Here is a 21,709-nt window from a genome sequence, read left to right on the forward strand (position 1 = left end):
GTACTACCGTTGATAGAAGAGAGTGTCTCCGAGGTTGTAGGTTTTGGGCTGCGGAGATCTCCCCCCTCCCCTCCAAAAAAAAACACCATCAAATTAAAATCAATTCCAATCAAAAACAAGACTGGCGATACGGAAGTTGTTGTTCGATTTGAGGCCAATCACATCACCCGGCCACTTTTTTCAAACCAATTGGCTTTGCACCAAAGGCGGGGCGAATAAGATACGTCGCAAATGAGAAACAAGATTGCGCCTAATAGGCTGCTGTTTGGAATCGACAGAGACATACATAGATACTGAATTCAACTCGGACTGTTCCGTTGACGCAATCGCCATATCGGAAGCTGTAGTATGATGAAGAAGAAGGAGGAGAAGGAGAAGAAGAAGAAGAAGAAGAAAAGAAGAAGAAGAAAAGGAAGAGGAAGAAGAAGAGGAAGAAGTAGAAGGAGGAGAAGAAGAAGAAGAAGGAGAAGAAGAAGAAAAAAAAGAAGAAGACGAACGACGCAATCGCCATATCGGAAGCTGTAGTATGATGAAGAAGAAGAAGGAGGAGGAGAAGAAGAAGAAGAAGAAAAGAAGAAGAAGAAAAGAAGAAGGAGGCGAAGAAGAAAAGGAAGAGGAAGAAGAAGGAGTAGAAGAAGAAGAAGGAGTAGAAGAAGAAGGAGGAGGAGAAGAAGAAGAAGGAGAAGAAGAAGAAGGAGAAGAAGAAAAAGAAGCAGAAGAAGAAAAAGAAGAGGACGAAGAAGAGGACGACGAAGGAGAAGAAGAAAAAGAAGGAGAAGAAGAAAAAGAAGAAGGAGAAGAAGAAAAAGAAGGAGAAGAAGAAAAAGAAGAGGACGAAGAAGAAGAAGGAGAAGAAGAAAAAGAAGAGGAAGAAGGAGAAGAAGAAAAGAAGAAGAAGGAGGAGAAGAAGAAAAGGAAGAGGAAGAAGAAGGAGTAGAAGAAGAAGGAGGAGGAGAAGAAGAAGAAGAGGAGAAGAAGAAAAAGAAGCAGAAGAAGAAAAAGAAGAGGACGAAGAAGGAGAAGAAGAAAAAGAAGGAGAAGAAGAAGAAGAAGAAGGAGAAGAAGAAAAAAAAGAGGAAGAAGGAGAAGAAGAAAAAGAAGAAGAAGAATGATAAGAAGAAGAAAAGAAGGAGAAGAAGAAAAAGAAGAAGACGAACGATGCAATCGCCATATTGGATGTGGCGGTATGAAGAAGAAGAAGGACAAACAACAAAGCACGTCATACACAAGAGATGAGTTTCACTCAGCCAACAACGATCAAAGAACTAAACTGTCACACAAAAGAATACAACAAGCATGAAAGGTATGACGGCGTAGGCATGCGTGCTATTGATCCCTAACACTGATGTCACACATCGGTCGATTACGCACAATGCTTGGTCTCGGGACGCCATTGCTGAGGGGATGTTGAGGCCAAGCTTCGAGCTAAACAGCATTATCATTCAAAGTCATACAGGTATTCTGATTATATCTCGTCTCAGTACTAAGGTTCATGTTCACAGGTTCAGGAAATGTTCACATCATCGTTAACTGAGGCAAGATATCTGCAGATTTAGCTTGAATAATATATTCTGTTTTACGCTACAAAACGTACTTTTTGGTTTTATAATGTGTGAAGCCTCTGTTTTAAATGAATACTATCAAATTAAGCTCGTCATCTTTCTTGCCAAGTTTTATATTCACAAATATAAATTTGTTGAGGTAAAACCTTTTTTATGTTTTGAGGAAAGAACTGGAATGTTCATTCATGAAAATATCTGCTGCAGCAAACAAGATAGTTGTCTGGGCCTTAAGATTATGTTCCCATTATACCATTTTTTTAATTTTTGTTGTTAATTTTTACTCTTGACCAGTGGCATTATTTTTCTTCTTATATGCATTGTATAGTATATAATATCATTGTCAGCCTACTTGTTATATTGTTAAATAAAGATTTAAAACAAAACAAAAAAAGTTTCCCCAACCATGGTCAGGTGAACCATAGATATGAGGACGAGATGCACCATTGTGCTATAGCAGCCCGGCTAACCGATGTGCCTATGTGGCGGCCATGTTGGGGAGGTCGAAGTTCCCATTAAAGGCAATGCATGGACATTAAAATTAAGTTGTCACTTGCTCATTTCGCAGCCAATTTTCATGGGGTTTTAATTATTTGGAATGCCAAAGTGTCTGTTCTCCACACAGTAAAGTTGGGGGAAAAAAAGGCCCAAAACTATTTTGACCTGTGAAAGGTTAATCTCAGCTCCCTTGTCGTAATTGCACGCTCTTCACTGCAACCGTATGCACGTTGTCTTGACATCCTAACACATGGAATGCGCTGACGACTTTGACCAAGCTTAGCATCGCCAAAGGCACGCAGTCAAAAGGGGCTTGTCAAATCTACCTTGTCATATCTGTGAGGTGAGCCATGATAAAAGATGTCATTGGTTTGTCACACTGAAAAAATTAATGATCTTTTCACAGACGGCACACTGATGTGTCGCAGTAACAGGGGCGTCAAACAGGGGTGAAAAAGGCTCCAACTGTCCCAGGGTTCTGAGCATTTGAGGGTCCCCTGACTGTCCAGCAGGGTGCCCCATTGAGACAAAACGACTGGCAACGGAGCCTTCGATCGCAGGGCACATAAACAAACAACCATTGGCACTCACATTCACACCTACGGGCAATTTAGAGTCTTCAATTAACCTACCCTGCATGTTTTTGGGATGTGGGAGGAAACCGGAGTTGACTATGACCTCTACAGACAAAGTCTTTGTAATTTTAACGAAGTTAGTCAGGGCGAGACAGCAACGCTTTTCTGAAATCATCAGCAAGAACTTCAACAATACTGGCACTCTGTTTGCTGTGGTTGACAAGCTCACCCCCCCCCCCCCCCCCCCCCCCCCCCAAAAAAAATACAACCCCAATTCCAATGAAGTTCGGACGTTATGTTAAACAGAATACAATGATTTGCAAATCATGTTCGGCCTATATTTAATAGAATACACTACAAAGACAAGATGTTTCATGTTCAAACTGATCAGCTTTATTGTTTTTAGCAAATAATCATTAACTTTGAATTTTATGGCTGCAACAAGTTCCAAAAAAAGCTGGGGCAGGGTCATGTTTACCACTGAGTTACATCACTTTTCTTTTTACAAGATTCAATAAACGTTTGGGAACCGAGGACACCAATTGTTGAAGCTTTGTAGGTGGAATTCTTTCCCATTCTTGCTCTGGATGTACAGCTTCAGCCGTTCAACAGTCCGGGGTCTGCGTTGTCGTATTTTACGCTTCATAATACGCCACACATTTTCAATGGGAGACGGGTCTGGACTGCTGGCAGGCCAGTCTAGTACCTGCACTCTTTTACTAAAAAGCCACATTGTTGTAACACGTTCAGAATGTGGTTTGGCATTGTCTTGCTGAAATCAGCAGGGGCGTCCGTGAAAAAGACGTTGCTTGGATGGCAGCATATGTTTCTCCAAAACCTGTATGTACCTTTCAGCATTAATGGTGACTTCACAGATGTGTAAGTGACCCATGCCATTGGCACTAACACAGCCCCAAACCATCACAGATGCTGGCTTTTGAACTTTGCGTCCATAACAGTCCGGATGGTTCTTTTCCTCTTTGGCCCGGAGGACACGACGTCCACAATTTCCAAAAGCAATTTGAAATGTGGACTCGTCGGACCACAGAACACTTTTACAATTTGCATCAGCCCATCTTAGAAGAGCTCGGCCCAGAGAAGCCGGCGCTGTTTCTGGGTGTTGTTGATAAATGGCTTTTGCTTTGCATAGTAGAGTTTCAAGTTGCACTTCCGGATGGAGCGCCGAACTGTATTGACTGACATTGGTTTTCTGAACTGTTCCAGAGCCCATGCGGTGATATCCTTTACACATTGAGGTCAGTTTTAAGATGCAGTGCCGCCCGAGGGAGGGATCGAAGGTATAAGTACTGTGTGTATTTCATCCCAAAAAGATGCATGTTAATTGAAAACTCTAAATTGCCCGTAGGTGTGAATGTGAGTGTGAATGCTTTAACTCTTTTGTGGAGCCGCGGATGTGGTATGGCGCCTTGACAACCCGGTCGGAGAGGGCCGATGGAGGTCGGGGCGTTTCGGGTCCGCTCTGGGCTGCACACGGAGTTTGAATGAATGGTGTGCAAGGGAGTTTTTATAGGAGTTTTTGAAGGTCAGGAAGTAACGAAAGATGCGTGAACTTGCGTGTCTTGCGCGACGGCAAGGCACAACGAACCGGCGACGAGACAGAATGATTCCTTCGATTCAACACGATGCTTTTATCGGGGTTTTCCGGTTGGAGAAGGTGCATCGCAGGAGGTCGGATGGAGGGGAGACGCTGTCCCCGTGAGGGGACGGTGGGTGGATGAAGGCCTCGCAAGAAACGGTGCATGTCTCGTGGGGTGCAGAGTAGGACAAATACAGGAATAATGTCGATTGCAATAATGTCCGAGATGGACTGGACTAAAAGGGGAACGGGGAGAAAATGAAGGCAAATTGAAGTTCGAGCACGACTGAGGGTGAAAACATTAGAAGTAGCTGGGGGACAATGATAATCGGAAGGCTTCCGGACTCGAAATTGCCCGTATAGCTAAATTGTCTCGTGTTATAGATCTATTGTGATATCGTATCATAATAGGACGTTTAGATGACTGAGTCGTGTGATTCTTCGTTCCCAGGATTGGAACATCGCTTGTCGCCGCCGATAGGTTCCAAAAGCTTCGCGACACGAAGTTTGTCCAAGCGGCAACGCCGTACTTTTGCACGACCACTTCCGGGTCATCCGAAACCAACCAAAACTAGCACACGCGCGTCAACGGCACGCTCTTCAACGAAGCCGTCGTGAACATGTCCTCGACGAACAATGAACAATCCATCTAACCTTCCTTTACAGGTGACCCTCAAGCTTCTCGGCCTCACTTAGTCAACTAAGTGCTAGCTAAAGCTGGCTAACATTAGCGACGCAAGGGTGAGCGTCAAGTGGAGTGTTTATCGCGGGGAAATGTGTGCAAGAAGGACCGCAGAGGGCGAGGAACCAAAAGTAGCAGGTTTGTTCACTTCATCCTCTCCCTTGTTTAGGAAATGCTTTCCATTTTGAAACAATCTTCCTTTGTTTATTTATTTATTATTATTATTTTTTTTAATGGCATCCTCATCCGGGCACTGGACGTACGCGTGTATGTCATATGTCAAGAGGAATTGATTTCCATGAAACCAGCATGTTCGGCCAGATCTTTTCATACAAGTCCGTTGAAATAAGTCTGGTCTTTTTTTCTTTTTTTTCTTTTTTTTTGAAATAAGTCTATTAATAAAGTCAGGACTGGTCAAAACGCACCAATCTCTGGCCAACATTTTCATGCAAAGACAAAAGGGGGTCGAGATTTTAGGTCACAGTGGGGTCTTTTTGGTTTAATCCGAGTTTCGAACAAATCTTTATCCTACTTTCAAACGAAATATGTCGGTGCCACCATTGAGACAGCCAACAAGGTAAACGGTTGCTTGCACTTTTGCACTGATGGTTTTTAACATTTGGTTAAAATTCCAAAGAATTGACAACATTCACATAAATGTTGTCTCACGGAATTACAAACACTAACCTTGTGCCTCATCGGTGGGTAGGGAAAGGAATCAGCGTTTTATGGCATTTGGTTCCATCCATTACAAAAATCAAAAACAATCACAGTTACTTTTCGAGCCAAAATGCTGCATACCCTTCAAAATAAAAGGCTACAAGCTGAAAACAGGAAGTCCGGTTAGAACTTGCACACATAAACCACTTGACGTGATGAAACAGTCCCAGGTAACTATTTGAACAATGCTATATTTAACTTTGAGCTGAAACATTAATTATTGAATATGAAGTCAATTGGGTTAGTTGCACACACATTGCCTTTGAGTTCCTAGGTTTGATATTGATACTGGTTAGAAAGAACATTCGAGTCTATGCTGCGGGCTGCTAAGAAAATAGATGTTCCTAATTTGGACACCCTTTATTTCCACCAGGCAAACGTTTTTGACCCGGCCCCCTAAAAGAATCGGAATCGAGAATCGTTTGGAACCAGAAGCAAAATAAGGAACTGGAGTCGGAACCGGAATCGCTCGAATTCAAACGATGCCCTTTCCCCTAGCGATTATTTTGATCAATATGGTAATCACGATTATTGGTCACGATTCTTCCTCGTGAGGGAAAAATCTTCATTTGTATTGCACTACTTTTTAATGAACAATATGTCACAGTTTTCAGTGCAAAATGAATCTTGACATGATAGTGAATAATACATACATACAAAGTAGTCGCCTTTTGGCGAAATTCGCAGTTTTGAATTCAAAATAGGCCATTTACGTGAAACGTCGAGATATGAGTTTTTCCTGGTTGGGGGGTCGGCATGGCCGTCGCTGTCGTCATAGGCCGTTTCGTACTCCTTGAACACTGGCAGCGAGATCCGTTCCACACATCAACCATCCGCGCACAGATCTAATTGTGAATATGACTCCGCGGCGGACTAATATGCCAGTGCATCGGCCTGAGGTTCCGCCTGAGCGCGCGAGACCTGCTTTGGATAAGTCACAGGAGTTGACGAGACCGGAAAAAACACTTCCGCCGCTTCTGCTGTTAAGACGTAACGGTGCTTTTACTCCGTTAAAATGATCTAAATGTCGCTCGCAACTTTAATCCATCAATGATTGATTATTTATCAACTATTTCGTGCGCGAGACTACGACTTTGACTTCCGTATTGGCCGCTGTTTGCGCCAATCCAATTTAAGTGCGAGTGACGTTTAAATCCAGTGCACCAATCGAATGACACTAGAAAGTGACATGACCTCACACGCCGTCTTCGATTGGGCTTCCTGGGCATAGGTATTAGCACTAGATAAGCCAGCCCGGCGGATTGTTGTGCTTGCGGGGGCCGCCATTTTGGGGAGGTCGTTGTTACCGTGAAGGCTACATACAGCGCGCCACTCTTGTTTACATTCCGACAAACAAAAACAACAGCTTTCATGTAATGTACTATTTGTCTGCCACTGTCTACCCAAACGTGGATATTTCAGCTCACTTATAACTTTAGAAAACAACGTGGCAGTAAATTGCGGACGTGTTGCTGTAGTTTTGACTGTGCGTGTACACACACACACGCGCACACACAGCAACATCAGAATTTGCACATTCACATTTTATTTTGTAATTTTTTTTTTTTATTGACGTGGTTAAAAAAAATCAGAAGTTACTCACTTTTTACTCAGTACTTGAGTAATTATTTCACGATGTACTTTTTACTCAAGTCATTTTTTGGAGGACTACTTTTACTTGAGTCCCATTCTTGTCAAGTAACAGTGCTCTTATTTGAGTACAATATTTGGCTACTCTACCCACCGTTTTTGCTCATCAGATCAGCCAGTGTCGTACTTTTTGCACTGTTTTTTTTTTTGTATTTTCGCGTCGAGGTGCTGCGCGTCGTGGCCCCGGTTGCGGTCTCAGCGGAACCGCAAAGCACACGTAACATCGGCAACGAGAGCTGTTCCGCAAGTACATCTTGTATTCATTATTAAACGCGCCTACAATTATCTAATTAGTTTACGGATGTGAATGGGAAATGTATTAAACGCCAGAGCGATGTTAGAGATTATGCCACAACACAAAAGAAAATCTCTGCGGGGGCCCGGGGGATCCTTCCAGACTCCCCCAACAATGTTTTTTTTTAATTGTATTTTTATTTCTTTTGTCACCTTTTTCAAGCCTTTGGTGTTTGAACGTCTGATAATAAAAAATAAATGTACCCTCAAAACATTCTACTTTACCTTGGGCTAACTGAATAAATATGCTATTACAAAGTGCAGTCACAAATTGAAACTCAATGTTTGTATTTTCTGTTGGAAGGTTTTCAGCTAAATGCAACTTCGACCACTTGTCAATAAAAAGAACAAAAAACAAACGACTTCTGGTTATTGAAGTGGAATCCACCTTTCAAGTGGGGTTGTTTATTTTTACAATTTGACACCTGGGAGTGAGGAAGTCTCGCTCACCAGGGGGGATCTTGACAATAATACACAAACGTCACACCTTGAAAACTGACTTTACCAAATCTTGTGTGATTTGTCTTCTTGTGTCTTGCAGACTTCAGTGAAGATCTTTGTCCAGCGCCACAGGAGCCAGAGTCCCCTCCCATTAAAGAGGAAGAGGAGCCACAGTCCCCTTATATTAAAAAAGAGGTGGCTAAAGAGGTCCCCCACATCAAAGAGGAAGAGGAGGAGCAGGGCATCACCAAGTTGCCATCGACCGGTGTCCCTCAGAAGAGTGAAGATGAAGGTCAAAGTGTGGAGAACAGAGGGGCGGAGCCTCGAAGCAACATCAGCTCAAGTCAACACATGACAGCAGAAAGTGATGTAGACCACTGGGGAGGATCTCAAGTAGATGTCCTCTTAGCTCCACCATCAGGTAGTGACGACACAGCGTCACATTCTCCTCACAACGATGAGGATGATGATGATGATCAGTCTGAAGATCAGGTGAGATGTCACACTGACAACCAACGCTGGAAATGTTCTCAGTGTGGGAAAATCTTTGGCTACAACTCTCTCTTGAAAAGGCACCTGATGAGCCACAGCGGAGAGAAACCTTTCGCCTGCTCAGTTTGCGGCCAAAGATTCTGTGAGAAGGGAAACTTGACAACACACACAAGAACCCACACTGGTGAGAAACCTTTTTCCTGCTTAGTTTGTGGTCAAAGATTCTCTCGAAAGGGAATCTTAAGAAGTCACTCAAGAACCCACACTGGAGAGAAACCTTTTCCCTGCTCAGTATGTGGTCAAAGTTTCTCTCGAAAGGGAATCTTAACAAGTCACTCAAGAACCCACACTGGAGAGAAACCTTTTGCCTGCCCAATATGTGGTCAAAGATTCTCTCACAAGAAAAGCCTGACAATACACACAAGAACACACACTGGAGAGAAACCTTTCTCCTGCTCAGTTTGTGGCCAAAGATTCTCTGACAAGGGAACCTTGACAAAACACACAAGAACTCACACTGGTGAGAAACCTTTTTCCTGCTCAGTTTGTAACCAAAACTTCTCTCAGAAGGGACAATTGAGAAGTCACACAAGAACCCACACTGGAGAGAAACCCTATTCCTGCTCAGTTTGTGGTGAAAGAGGTGAGGAAACGTTCTGTCTGCTCACTTTGTGGTCAAAGATTCTCTTAATAGGCAAGCTTCCGAAAAGTCACACAAGAACACACAATGGAGAAAAACCCTTATCCTGCCCATAATTATATTTGGTACATTTATCAATGCGTTCCATGTTAAAGCTAGTATGAGTGACTTCTATCGCCCCCCTATGCTGAAATTCTGCATTTCAACAACAGAGCCGTCGCTTCGATATGATGTCGTCTTTGCCTATGGCCCCACCTAAAACAGCTTGAAAATGTTAGCAACGTTTTAGATTTTATCCAAACTTACCACGCTGGTATGCTTGATGGTGACATTGTTGTCGTAGTCTCATCGGCTTCCGTGAGCCGTGAGGAATTAGTATGTTTCCTATTTCCAAATCCGCTGCAAAAGAGAACAGCTTGACAAAAAAACTTACTCCACTGTACTGTAAAAATAGAATGTTCCTAACTCCAGAGACTTGGGTGTCCAATGCCTCCTAAACACCGTTGCCATATGCGCTCTCTCTGCACAGAGCTCTGTGCGACCGTAGAACTCCTGCCATCACGGCTGCCATACATACATACAAGATGGCGCCTACCCGTGTGGTCGGCTCTCTAGTATCGTCTATGTTTTTGTGTTTTTTGTTCGTCCTTGGAGACATTACGTGACTCACTTACACATGGGAAGACTTAGGGAGTCTACACGAAACTTTCTTTCACCAACTTTCGCAAAAATCCGCTCTGTTTTTTCTCCGGGTTACTCTCCGGAGGGGCGGCGAAGACGACGAAGGAGGAAGCGCGGCGTCGTCCAAGTGAAACTTCGCAAGAGAGGATACAGATTGGCGTTCCCGTCAATCCACCTCACGAATCTACGCTCGCACCCAACAAAATGGACGAGCTTCATCTTCTGACAAAGAGACCAGTAAAGACTTCGGACGTTCCACCGCCCTGTGCTTTACGGAGACACGGCTTTGTGAACGCATCCCGATGGCGCCGTAATGCTTCAAGGGCTTCCAACTACACCGGGCAGACCGCGTCATGGAGGGATATGCTTCTATATCAACGAAAAATGGTGTACCGACGTCACGGAGCTCAGCACACACTGCAGCCCGGATTTGGAGTCGCTCTTTTTTGACTGTAAGCCATTCTACTCGCCGCGTGAATTCGCATCTTTCATTCTCACCGCTGTTTACATTCCTCCTCAAGCTAATGCCGCACTGCTAACGCTCGCTGAACAAGTAAACGAAATAGAAAAAAAACCCACCCAGACTCATCCCTCATTATTCTCGGGGACTTTAACAAAGCTAAACTCAACCACGAACTCCCTAAATACAGGCAGCACATCGACTGTCCTCCCAGGGAAAACCACATTTTCGACCACTGCTATACTACGCTAAATAATGCTTACCGTGCCATACCTCGTGCAGCTCTGGGCTCGTCTGATCACTGCTTAATTGACTTAACACCAACAAGAACTGAAATGCGCGAAGCCTACGGTGAAAACAGTGAAAAAGCAGCTGGCAGCCTGTATGAATATACGGACACTGTCACATCCTATATCCGTTTCTGTGAAGAGTTGTGTGTACCAACAAAGTCATTTTGCACATTCAATAACAACAAGCCGCGGTTCACTTCCAAACTGAAGCAACTTCGTCCGGCTAAAGAGGACGCATATCGAAGTGGGGTTAGGGCCTTGTATAATCGCGTGAGAAACCAGCTGACTAAAGAAATTAACATTGGAAAGAGAAACTATGTAGTAAAGTTAAATAGTTTACCGCTAACGACTCGAAATCAGTCTGGCATGCGTTCCAATAGCTAACCAATTACAAGCGACCAACCCCCCAAGCTGAGAACAATAAAAGACTATCCGACGACTTGAACACCTGCAGATTTCAAAAGGACACTTTCACACCCCACACCCACCCAGCCGCACCACCGACCACCATCGCGCTTCCGACTCCCCCTACTTCGTTGATCATCCACGAACAGAAGGGGAGACGCATCTTCAAACAACAAAAGATCAACAAAGCGGCAGGCCTAGAACTTATGTCCCCACGCTGCGGAATTTCACTCCGGGGCGAATGTGAACTGGGCCAAGCAAAGTGACCCTACCCGAATCATTTGTGGATTTAAAACCATTAAAATTTGGGTCACATTGATGGAGGGGAGAGGAGAACCTGTTTCTGCAAATACGGTTTGATTAAGTTATTGTGGACTGACAAAAGAAACTAAGATGTGAGGAAAGAGTGATAATGCATTAGGATGTGGGGAAGGCACAACATGTGGGTTTGCAGCAGCATGCGGCATAAAAGAGCAAACATAGCTGTTAGAACGATTTTGAGAGCGTGCCACATGAAGGGCATTCAGAGACCAAACATTCATGCTGTAGGAGGTGCAATTAGCAGAAGTAGTGGTGATCATATGGAACCAAAGAAGCTTGTCATCATTGTCACGTCTCGTAAGGTACAAAATTGTGTCAACTGTCAAAGCGGGAGCATCAATACACAATGTAATCACGATAACCGTGGCTTATGACCTATCTTCACACAATCAGTTGCTAGCACTGATTGTAGCGAAAAGCGAATCCTCTTTCATAGAGGTGGTTACTTAACCTCATTAGGCCGACCTTTACGGTCATCCGTAGTGGTAGGTGCCGTTTTTTAACAATATTCAGGACCATGGGAGGTGCTGGGACCTTCCTGCCGTGTGACACATGAACCCACGTAGCTCTTTCAGCAACTTCCATTGCAGTGTGGGTCACAAGGAGGACTTGGAAAGGCTCCAGCCAGCGCTGATGTCTCCACATTTTCCATCGGAATCAGCACGAAAATCACCGGGTTTGATGTCACGCAGGGATCCGTCAGCCAGCCTTGTGAGTGCTGATTGGACTTGTGTCCTGAAATTTATCAGTCGATAATGTGCAATACCTGAACAGCCCATCGGTAGAGCTGGCTTTGCTAGACCCGAATGGATCCGGTCCAATGGAGTGCCTGCAAAAACAACCTCAAAAAGGGATCGGGGGCGCACACATCCTCATATATACTTGACCTAATTTAATTGACTTCCCAATATTTATTTGCGGGTGGTAGCTATCATATGTTCTAAGGTCACTTGTTGTGACACTGCAGCAAGCTGTGTGAGAAGAAGGGGAAGGGACCACAGAAGTGCTGTCGTGTGTTGTGGGTCGCAGGAGGGGGTTGTGTTGTTGATCTTCCTGATTGCACTCTTCTTGACCTTTGTCATAGGGTGATTGATTTGTGGAGGCCACCGTGGAACCCAGCTCGCGACCACAACCTGACATCCTCCCCTTGGCCCACTCGGACAGATCAGACCACAGGCGATACGCAGTTATCAGTAACTTTCCCTACACATAGTTTTGTCAGAAAGCTTCTGTCCCTGAATCTAAATCTAACAGTCAACCAAATTTCCAGACATTTGCCAGTGTTATCGCGCTTGTCCACCTGCCAGTCTGCCAGTGGATTTACAGCTACCTGTCGGCTTCCACTGTTACCAATCATCACCAGAATTTACTTATGGCAGCTCGGCCCAATATTTAGATTTTATGGACGTTACGCGTTTCTTTTTCGCAAATGATCGTCTACGGAAAGTTATAAGAACTCCTGCAACATCTTAGACGCATTCGTGGTGCAATCAATACAAAATTGAGCTGGCAAAACCTGCCTATATATGTGGAAATGAATCTGCAAAGCACTACCCTTGTGGCATGACATGGCTACCGTCCATAAAACCAGGCCGATTGTTCTGACATTTTCAGAGGTGAAAGTGAGCATAACTCTAACCCTATGTCCACATACATTTTTGGTGATGATCGGTCACAGTTTTCGGACACTAAGCCACATGACGCTTTTGACCGGGAGACCGTTATGACAGCCAGCGGTGCCGTTCAAAGGACGGGTCTGTCACACAATGCCATTATGCACCCTACAGAAACGCCTTTGTAACCCATAGGAACTCTTTTCAAACATCTTAAGACATTTGTGGTGCAATCAATACAAAATTGCGCTGACGTACGCGGAAATGAATCTGCAAGAATTACCACGTGCGATGGCGTGGCGGTTTTTCTTCAAGGAGGTATTTCAATGGTCTGTTTCTTTTTTAAACAACAAACCTTCCAACATGTTTTACTGTCACTATTTTTGCTCATTATTGTCGGAAAAAAGTCTCCAGAATTTCAATATAGGCAAAAATTACGCCGCAGAATACAAATAAGTTCAGTGTGGAAATATCATCAGCTCCTTCTCGTTATGTGTCAGTCAGGCTGTTACAGACTGATGTGTCCAAAATAGGGGCGGGACAAAATCTGGTTTAAAAGCAAATCGTTCATCAGAAAACGTGCATAAAATGACTTCATAAGTCTATTTTGGGGAGATTTATTTTCTGCATCCATCATTTTGTAAATCCAGAACTATGGAATAAGGGGCAATGTTTAAATAGGCCCTTTATGTATACATCTAGACCATAATATACAACACTGAAGTCACAACATGAGAATTGACTTTACCAAACCGTGTGCGTTTGTCTTCTTGTCTTGAAGACGTCAGTGACGACCTTCGTCTCGAGCCACAGGAGCCGGAGTCCCAACCCATTGAAGAGCAAGAGGAGGACAAAGAACTCCCTCAGATTAAAATGGAGGAGGTGCCACCATATATCAAAGAGCAAGAGGAGGATGAAGAACTCCCTCAGATTAAAGTTGAGAATTCTCATGTCAAAGAAGAAGAGGAGGATTTGCCACCATATATCAAAGAGGAAGAGGGGGAGGAAGACATCACCAAGTTGCCATAGACCGGTCTCCCTTCGAAGAGTGAAGATGAATGTCAAAGTGAGAAAAGCAGAGTCGCGGCAGTTCAAGTCAACACATCACAACAGAATGTGATGGAGACCAGTGTGGAGGATGTCAAGCAGACGCCATCTTTGCCCCAGCATCAGATAGTGACGACACAACATCACACTCTCCTCACACTGATGATGATGAAGAGTCTGAAGCTCATAAGACAGGTCACACTGCCAAGAAACGCTGGGAATGGTCTCAGTATGGGGAAAACCTTTTCTTATACGTCTAATTTGATATGCCACGTGAGAAAACACACTACGGAGAAACAGTTAACCTGCTTAGTTTGCTGCCAAACATTCCTTAACACTCAAGAACAAACACTGGTGAGAAACCTTTTTCCTGCTCAGATTGTGGTAAAAGATTCTCTCAGAAGGGAAATTTAGAAACCGTTTGTCTGCTCAGTTTGAGCCCAAAGATTCTCTGATAAAGGAAGCTTCAAAAGACACTAGAATACACACTAGTGAGAAACCTTTTGCCTGGCCAAGATTCTCTCGGAAGGGAGACATCAGTCACAGAAGAATCCACATTAGAGAGAAACCATTTACCTGCTCAGTCTGCGGCCAAAGTTTCTCTCAGTAGGATAGGGTGAGAGTAGCAGTGATCAATGAAGGTTTCGCCTCTCATACGAGCAGGCTTCATCAATTCATGCAGCAAGGATGATTGTATTCTGTGTTTGTTTTTTTAAGGCCTGATGTGAACAATTGTTGAGAATTAGCGCTCGAGCTAAAACACTAGTAGTACACATCTGCTTTGTCCAATGTTTTTCTGATGTGAATACCAACTAAGCAAATGATTGATAGAAATAGACTGTGAGGAAGCTTTGACTCTTTGGGGAGGTGGAAAACTACATCTACTGTATAATACTGAATCCTCTTTTCCTTTGGGCTTGTCCCGTTAGGGGTCGCCACAGCGCGTCATCCTTTTCCACGTAAGCCTATCTCCTGCATCCTCCTCTCCAACACCAACTGCCCTCATGTCTTCTCTCACGACATCCATCAACCTTCTCTTTGGTCTTCCTCTCGCTCTCTTTCTTGCCTGGCAGCTCCATCCTCATCATCCTTCTACCAATATACTCACTGTTTCTCCTCTGGACGTCTCCAAACCACCGAAGTCTGCTCTCTCTAACTTTGTCTCCAAAACATCGAACCTCGGCTGTCCCACTGATGAGCTCATTTCTAATTTTAGCCAACCCGGTCACTCCGAGAGCGAACCTCAACGTCTTCATTTCCGCCACCTCCAGCTCTGCTTCCTGTTGTCTCTTCAGTGCCACTGTCTCTAATCCGTACATCATGGCTGGCCTCACCACTCTTTTATAAACTTTGCCCTTCATCCTCACAGAGACTCTTCTGTCACATAACACACCTGACACCTTCCTCCACCCGTTCCAACCTACTTGGACTCGTTTCTTCACTTCCTGACCACACTCACCATTGCTCTGGACGGTTGACCCCAAGTATTTCAAGTCCTCCACCCTTGCTATCTCTTCTCCCTGTAGCCTCACTCTTCCCCCACCACTCCTCTCATTCATGTCTTACTTCGGCTAATCTTCATTCCTCTTCTTTCCAGTGCATGCCTCCATCTTTCTAACTGTTCCTTCACCTGCTCCCTGCTTTCACTGCAGATCACAATGTCATCTGCAAACATCATGGTCCACGGGGATTCCAGTCTAACCTCATCTGTCAGCCTATCCATCACCACTGCAAAAAGGAAGGGGCTCAGGGTTGATCCCTGATGCAGTCCCACCTCCACCTTAAATTTGTCTGTCACGCCTACAGCACACCTCACCGCTGTTCTGCTGCCCTCGTACATGTCCTGTATTATTCTAACATACTTCTCTGCCACTCCAGACTTCCGCATGCAGTACCACAGTTCCTCTCTGGGTACTCTGTCATCGGCTTTCTCTCGATCTACAAAGACACAATGTAGCTCCTTCTGACCTTCTCTGTACTTTTCCATCAACATCCTCAAGGCAAATAATGCATCTGTGGTGCTGTATAATACTGAATAAAATGAGCATATTTTTTGTCATGAAATGTGTTGTGTACGATGGGAGGAAAAAGTATGCGAATCCTTTGGAATTTATATAGTCTCATCTTTACTGAAATAAAAAGAGAATACAATAATTTACAAATCCTTTCCAACCTATATTCCGTTGAATTAGGGTTGTTCAATTGATTATTTTATTAAGCAGATTAATCACGATTAACTACGTGCTTGCAGAATTTTAAGTCACTTTTAAAAAGACTCCAATATTTTGGCACAAATACATTTTTTTGTCAAAATGTCATACAAGATCATGTTTTACTTGAATGCGTACAATTGATTTGCTCAAAACATGATAACAGCCTGCCCTGCGACTGACTGGCAACTCCTCCAAAGTCAGCTGGACTAGGCTCCTGCTCCCCGTGACCCTGAAGAGGATAAATGGTATAGAAAATGGAAGGCTTGATTGGTAACAGCCTAGTAAGAACATTTTGGACATTTTGAACAATTCTGCAATGATATTGCAAACAAAGTGCTGATGACCACCAATAGGTAATGTACTAAACACGTCCATAAACATTTGTCATCGATTAGATGAGCAGTTACCCCAAGATGATTGTGATTAGTCACTGAAGTCCAGTTGTCCGAGGTAATGCCGAGATCAGACTCCAGGATTTTAGGCCCGATATTGGCCGGATTAGCAATCGCGGACGATTTCCCAGATCGGGCCCGACATATTTTGTCGGCAACAACAAAAATTCTTGTACTGTGACATCATCCACGACCAACAATTTGGCCCTATGATAGCCCTACGACGCCAAAATGAAAAGTCTAGCAAGTTTGATTTTTTTTGGAAATCTTCTGTCGAGTGTGACATATCAACGACAGCCCTAGGACAGCGCACCTTGACGTTGACCAATAGGATAGAGTTTTTCAAGAACGCCTTGCCTCCCTCTCGCTGTAGTTGGCATTTAATTGCGTGCACCATGGCGAAGAGAAAGCGGGATGAGTGGAGTAATGAAATGGAAGAAAAGCTGGTGGACCTATGGCAGCAGTACCCCGGCACTTTTGATGCCGGGTGTGACGACTATCATGACTGCATTACAAAAAAGAAAAAGTCGGAGGGAAATAGCTGATGCGCATCAGAAAACCGGTGAGTACAAGAAGCCCATTCACTCTCACATGCTATCGCTAGCAACACCTACTGTGAAGTTCTGTCCTAGCGATTTCATTTTTCTTTATATCCTAATTTCAATAGCGAGACCTACAGCTATCAATAAAATCCACACAAATGTGATTTTAGTGCATTGAAATTACCGTTCTCCTTCTCATTAATATCAGTTGGAGAGGTGCAAACAAAAGACACTTCCCTCAGGACGCAATACAGCAAGCCGCTACGCCCAAAACCAAGTGGAAGACGTGAGAAACGACTAAGTCCAAGACTCAAATGGACCTTGAAGACCTTGGAGTTTCGCCATCCATTTGCGGTTCACAGGCCCACACAGACCACTTTGAAGGTAGGCTATCTATTAAAACACAGAACTTTGGCCCGTACTCCAATGTGATTACATTTTCTAAAATAAAATATGTTACAGGGTGCAGCCAGCAAGGTGCAACTGTGGCATTTATTTCCAATTCTAGGTTGGCGGTCTGCTGTCTGACAGGACAGTTGAGGTGGTTAGTGATGAGGATACTTCCATGAATTCCATGTCATCGCCAGCTGTGGACCCCAGTGCACTGAGCCTACCGAATCCCTCTGATACCACATTGACTAATTGTAGTTCCAGTCATAGTTCTGCTGCTCACGTACAGAAGTCACATCAGGCCAAACAACACTGTGAGGACATTATTGTGTTGGAGAAGGTTGCCATACTAAAGAGTTTGGCTCAAGAGGTGATAGATGCCAGAAATGATGTAGATGAATGTTTTGGAAGACAGGTAGTAAGTGAAATGAAGTAAATTAAAGATGAAGGGACCAAGACGCACCTCGGTTGAAAAATAATTCATTTATGATGCACAAGAAGCAGCTGACAAAGCGTCACGTTCTGTCCCCCAAAGTCCAGCACATCCATACACACACCTTCCAACACCTTGGCAAGGGAACACAGGTGTCATGCATCCACCCATCTACCAAAATCTGCACAACATGCAATCATCTTCTCCAATGAGCTTTTTGGGAGCACTACAGGACACACATGGGGAGAGACCACAGAACCTCAGACCTGGAGGACGGTGAGGAGGAATGAGTAGACACACTGTCATAGTGACCATTCATCATATTGTGAGGCATCTACAGTGTGTGGCGGGAAATGAATGGTGTATTCATGTGATTGGTACCTGATCCATCAGACCAGGGTATAATGCCAGGGGTACCAGCTACTGTGGTCCAATGGGAAGACGGACAACTGGACAGGGCAAGCTGGCAAGGGAACCTCGGCCAAGGAGCGAGGTGAGGAGGAATGGGTGGACACAATGGACTCTATTTATGTCCCAACTGCTGTCATTTGACATATTCCTGCTATTATACCACCCTCCACCATCAGGAATATGTTTTTTAACGAGGCTTGTGCTTAAAACGTAGCACTCATGGCTCTGTCACAGTGAACATGTATTCACCATGTTGTGAGACATCTGACAATGTATGGCACTGACAGGTTACAACATATTGAGACAATACACAAAGCATTGTATTGATGTGGTTGGTGCCTGTGTGTTTCTGATCCATCAGGCAGGGGCATGGAGGAATACCAGCAACTGTGGTCAGACAGGACGATGGATTGGATGGGCAAAGCTGGCAAGAGAAGATCTTCCCTGGAGAACTGTGAGGACAGCGGATGGCCACATCTACCAAGCTATCAAGTACATCTTAATAATTTAGAATTGTGTCAAGAGCATAATTTAATCAGGTACTTCAATTCCAAAAGTAAAACTCAAGAGAGATGCGCTACACACTCAGAGTGAAATATTTATTTTGTGTGTGGATGTATAATGTTGATGATTATAGCTTACAGGAAACAAAAACAAAAATTCACCATCTCAAGAAAGTCAAATATTACATAATCAAGATGGAATGAAAATGATCTTTTTAATTTAGAAATTATGCAAATGTGTCATCTGAAAAGTATTTTCCCCAAGTGTTTAGTCAATATAATGTATGGGTACTGAAATACTTTGTCATATTCCAATTGATTGAGATTTATTTGTATTTGTCATGTTGTGAGGTGTCTTACAATGTGTGGCAGAACATGAATGGTGTGTTGATGTTTCTGGTCCATCAGGCCAAGGCATGGAGGTATCCCAGCCACTGAAGTAACCACTGCCACATGCCAGTAAACCACTACTTACCAGCACTACAGCAGACCAATGTGGAGTGACATTCTAGATGCCCGAGATACGTCAAGATTTGAGGGCTGTAATCTGACATAGTGCAATCGTGAAAGTTCAAATTTGTCTTTGTAGTCTGATCCAGGCATAAGCGAAATAAATTCAACATCAGCCAGTAGTTGTACCTTGGTGGTCTTGGTGGTGCAGTAGAGTTTGTTATCCTTGTTGTCCTGAAATAACGGATACCGTTCCATACCTCGTGCAGCCCCCTGGCTTCGTCTGATCACTGCTTAATTCACTTAATAGCAACATACAAGCAAAAACTTAAATGTGCATAGCAAAACAGTGAAAAAGTGGACCAATGACGCAAAGGTAGAACTTCAAAGCTGTCTAGACTGCACAGACTGGAGTGGCTTTGAAAATTCAGCTGGCAGCCTAGATGAATAACGGACACTGTCACATCCTATATCAGTTTCAGTGAAAAGGTGTTTGTACCAACAAAGTCACTTTGCACATTCAATAACAACAAACCGTGGTTCACTGCCGAACTAAAGCAACTTCGCCAGGCTAAAGAGGACGCATATCGAAGTGGGGACTGTATAATCGCACTAGAAACCAGCTGACGAAAGAAATTAACATTGCAAATAGAAACTATGCTGTAAAGTTAAAACAAAGGGGCAGGCCCAGACATTGTGTCCCCATCCTGCCTCAAAGTCCGCTTCTCCTCACTAGGGTCGCAGGCGTGCTGGAGCCTATCCCAGTGATCATCGGGCAGGAGGCGGGGTACACCCTGAACTGTTTGCCAGCCAATCGCAGGACACATATAAACAAACAACCATTCGCACTCACAGTCACACCTGCGGGCAATTTAGAGTCTCCAAAATGTGGGAGGAAACCCGAGTGCCCGGAGAAAGCCCACGCAGGCACGGGGAGAACATGCGAACTCCACACAGGCGGGGCCGGGGATTGAACCCCAGTCCTCAGAACTGTGAGGCTGACGCTCTAACCAGTCGTCCACCGTGCCGCCGGTTGTTGTTCAGGCATATTAAAAATAAATATATATATATTTCACAAATTCTGCTAGGGTATGTAAACTTATGAGCAAAACTGTGTCATGAGCCATCCTGCAGTACTACGGTTGGAGCCTCGGTGGCGCCTTGCGCCATCTCGCCCTGTCTCTCTCCTCTCTCTCTCTTTCCACCGACCACTCCGCAGTAAGTACTCCTTCCAAACCCACAACCTCCGAGCCACCCCGCCTCCCGTATAAAAAAACCTCATGTCCCTCTGTCCGAGCCCTACTCCGGGGACCGAGGTGCATGTAGCCAATTTCTCCTCAATTACTCCCTAGTTTTCAACCTTCAACCGTACAGTTATCCCACCGAACAATCCAAGGTCGCGTTTGTCACTAACCTCCTCCGCGGCAAAGCAGCCAAATGGTCCACCGCGTTATGGCACAACTCCTCCCCGGTACTCCAGTCATTAGATTATTTTTCCGCCGAACTCAAAAAGGTCTTTAATCACCCCGGACACAGGACAGAGAAGCCACCCGTCTCCTCCTTACGCTCGCTAAAGGCGCTAGTTCCGTAGCTGCCTATTCAGTTGAATTTAGGATACTTGCAGGTGAATGTGGGTGGGGTGATGCTGCGCTAAGGGGGATTTTCCTGCACGGCTTTTGGGAATGGCGTAAAGACGAGCTCGCTGCCCAGGCCGTGCCTTCCTCTCTCGAGGCTCTCATAGCACTCGCCATTCGCCTGGATTACAGACCACGAGAGAGAGCACGAGAGAGGGGGGTTCGAGTGCGCAACTTTACTCCCACCGTGAACACCGCGCCGTCAGCATCTCACCCGCCTTCTGCACCACCTCCTGCTTCTTCGTCACCCCCCACTGCACCTGATGAGCCCATGCAAATTGGTAACACACGATTAGCGTGGCGTGGCGTGATCCAGCGGCTGTGCATTTATTGCGGTCAATCAGGTAATTTCATTGTCACATGCACCTTGCGGCCAAAGAGACCAGTCTCGCCACGAGCCGAGAGCGCCATGGTGAGCCAGACCACCATTCCCTCTACCTCGCCCTCCCGTATGACCGTCCTTGCTTGCATCCTAGGTTCTACTCACAACACACCCATTGTTGCCCTTACAGATTTCGGTGAAGACGATAACTTTATTTTATAACGATAACTTTTTAGCTGATGTGTGCTATACACCAATGCAGAGCTTGATGAGGTTGTCTTTGAAATAAAACAATGCCTCGTGCAGTATACAGAATGGTTATGGGTCCACTGAGGGCACAGGGATGTCGACTCCATCAGCCGGTAGTTCCTCGCTGAGGCTCCGCCGACCGATCGTGGCTAGGAAAAGCGATCGAAGCCGCATAGCCTGGTTCTTCGATCGAAAACGCCGCCGG

At 44.7% G+C, this 21,709-nt stretch overlaps 2 protein-coding genes across 16 annotated transcripts in view; one reads left to right on the forward strand and one right to left on the reverse strand.

Moving 5' to 3' along the window:
• The window catches only part of bcas3 (BCAS3 microtubule associated cell migration factor), a 324,466-nt gene extending 323,170 nt beyond the window's left edge, over positions 1 to 1,296 (reverse strand). For 3 of the 5 annotated variants that reach the window (XM_061680861.1, XM_061680859.1, XM_061680855.1), the window contains exon 1: positions 8 to 1,295. Coding sequence is in view for 3 of the 5 variants with exons in the window: in XM_061680859.1 (XP_061536843.1) it covers positions 8 to 89 (82 nt within the window). In the remaining 2 variants the exon portion in view is untranslated. Of the gene's footprint in view, positions 1 to 7 lie in introns of all 5 variants that reach the window. The other 2 variants (XM_061680857.1, XM_061680860.1) reach the window with 2 other exon arrangements.
• Positions 1,215 to 19,471, forward strand: LOC133404717 (gastrula zinc finger protein XlCGF8.2DB-like). Of its 11 annotated transcripts, none has more exons than XM_061680874.1 (7): positions 1,215 to 1,303; positions 4,896 to 5,049; positions 8,117 to 9,151; positions 9,915 to 10,281; positions 13,700 to 17,496; positions 17,575 to 18,428; positions 18,708 to 19,471. In XM_061680874.1, exons 2-4 carry the CDS (start codon positions 5,004 to 5,006, stop codon positions 10,277 to 10,279), a joined length of 1,446 nt encoding a protein of 481 aa, XP_061536858.1. In that variant the 5' UTR covers positions 1,215 to 1,303; positions 4,896 to 5,003; the 3' UTR covers positions 10,280 to 10,281; positions 13,700 to 17,496; positions 17,575 to 18,428; positions 18,708 to 19,471. The 11 variants fall into 11 exon arrangements, with proteins under 11 accessions (XP_061536858.1, XP_061536859.1, XP_061536854.1 ...); XM_061680870.1 differs by lacking the exons at positions 1,215 to 1,303; positions 4,896 to 5,049 and adding an exon at positions 1,371 to 1,456 and having other exon boundaries at positions 18,708 to 18,838; positions 19,258 to 19,471; XM_061680871.1 differs by lacking the exons at positions 1,215 to 1,303; positions 4,896 to 5,049 and adding an exon at positions 1,371 to 1,456 and having other exon boundaries at positions 18,708 to 18,800; positions 19,258 to 19,471.
• The last annotated feature ends 2,238 nt before the right edge of the window (positions 19,472 to 21,709 follow it).

This window comes from Phycodurus eques, chromosome 7, assembly GCF_024500275.1.
Source record: "Phycodurus eques isolate BA_2022a chromosome 7, UOR_Pequ_1.1, whole genome shotgun sequence".
Lineage (NCBI taxonomy): Eukaryota > Metazoa > Chordata > Actinopteri > Syngnathiformes > Syngnathidae > Phycodurus > Phycodurus eques.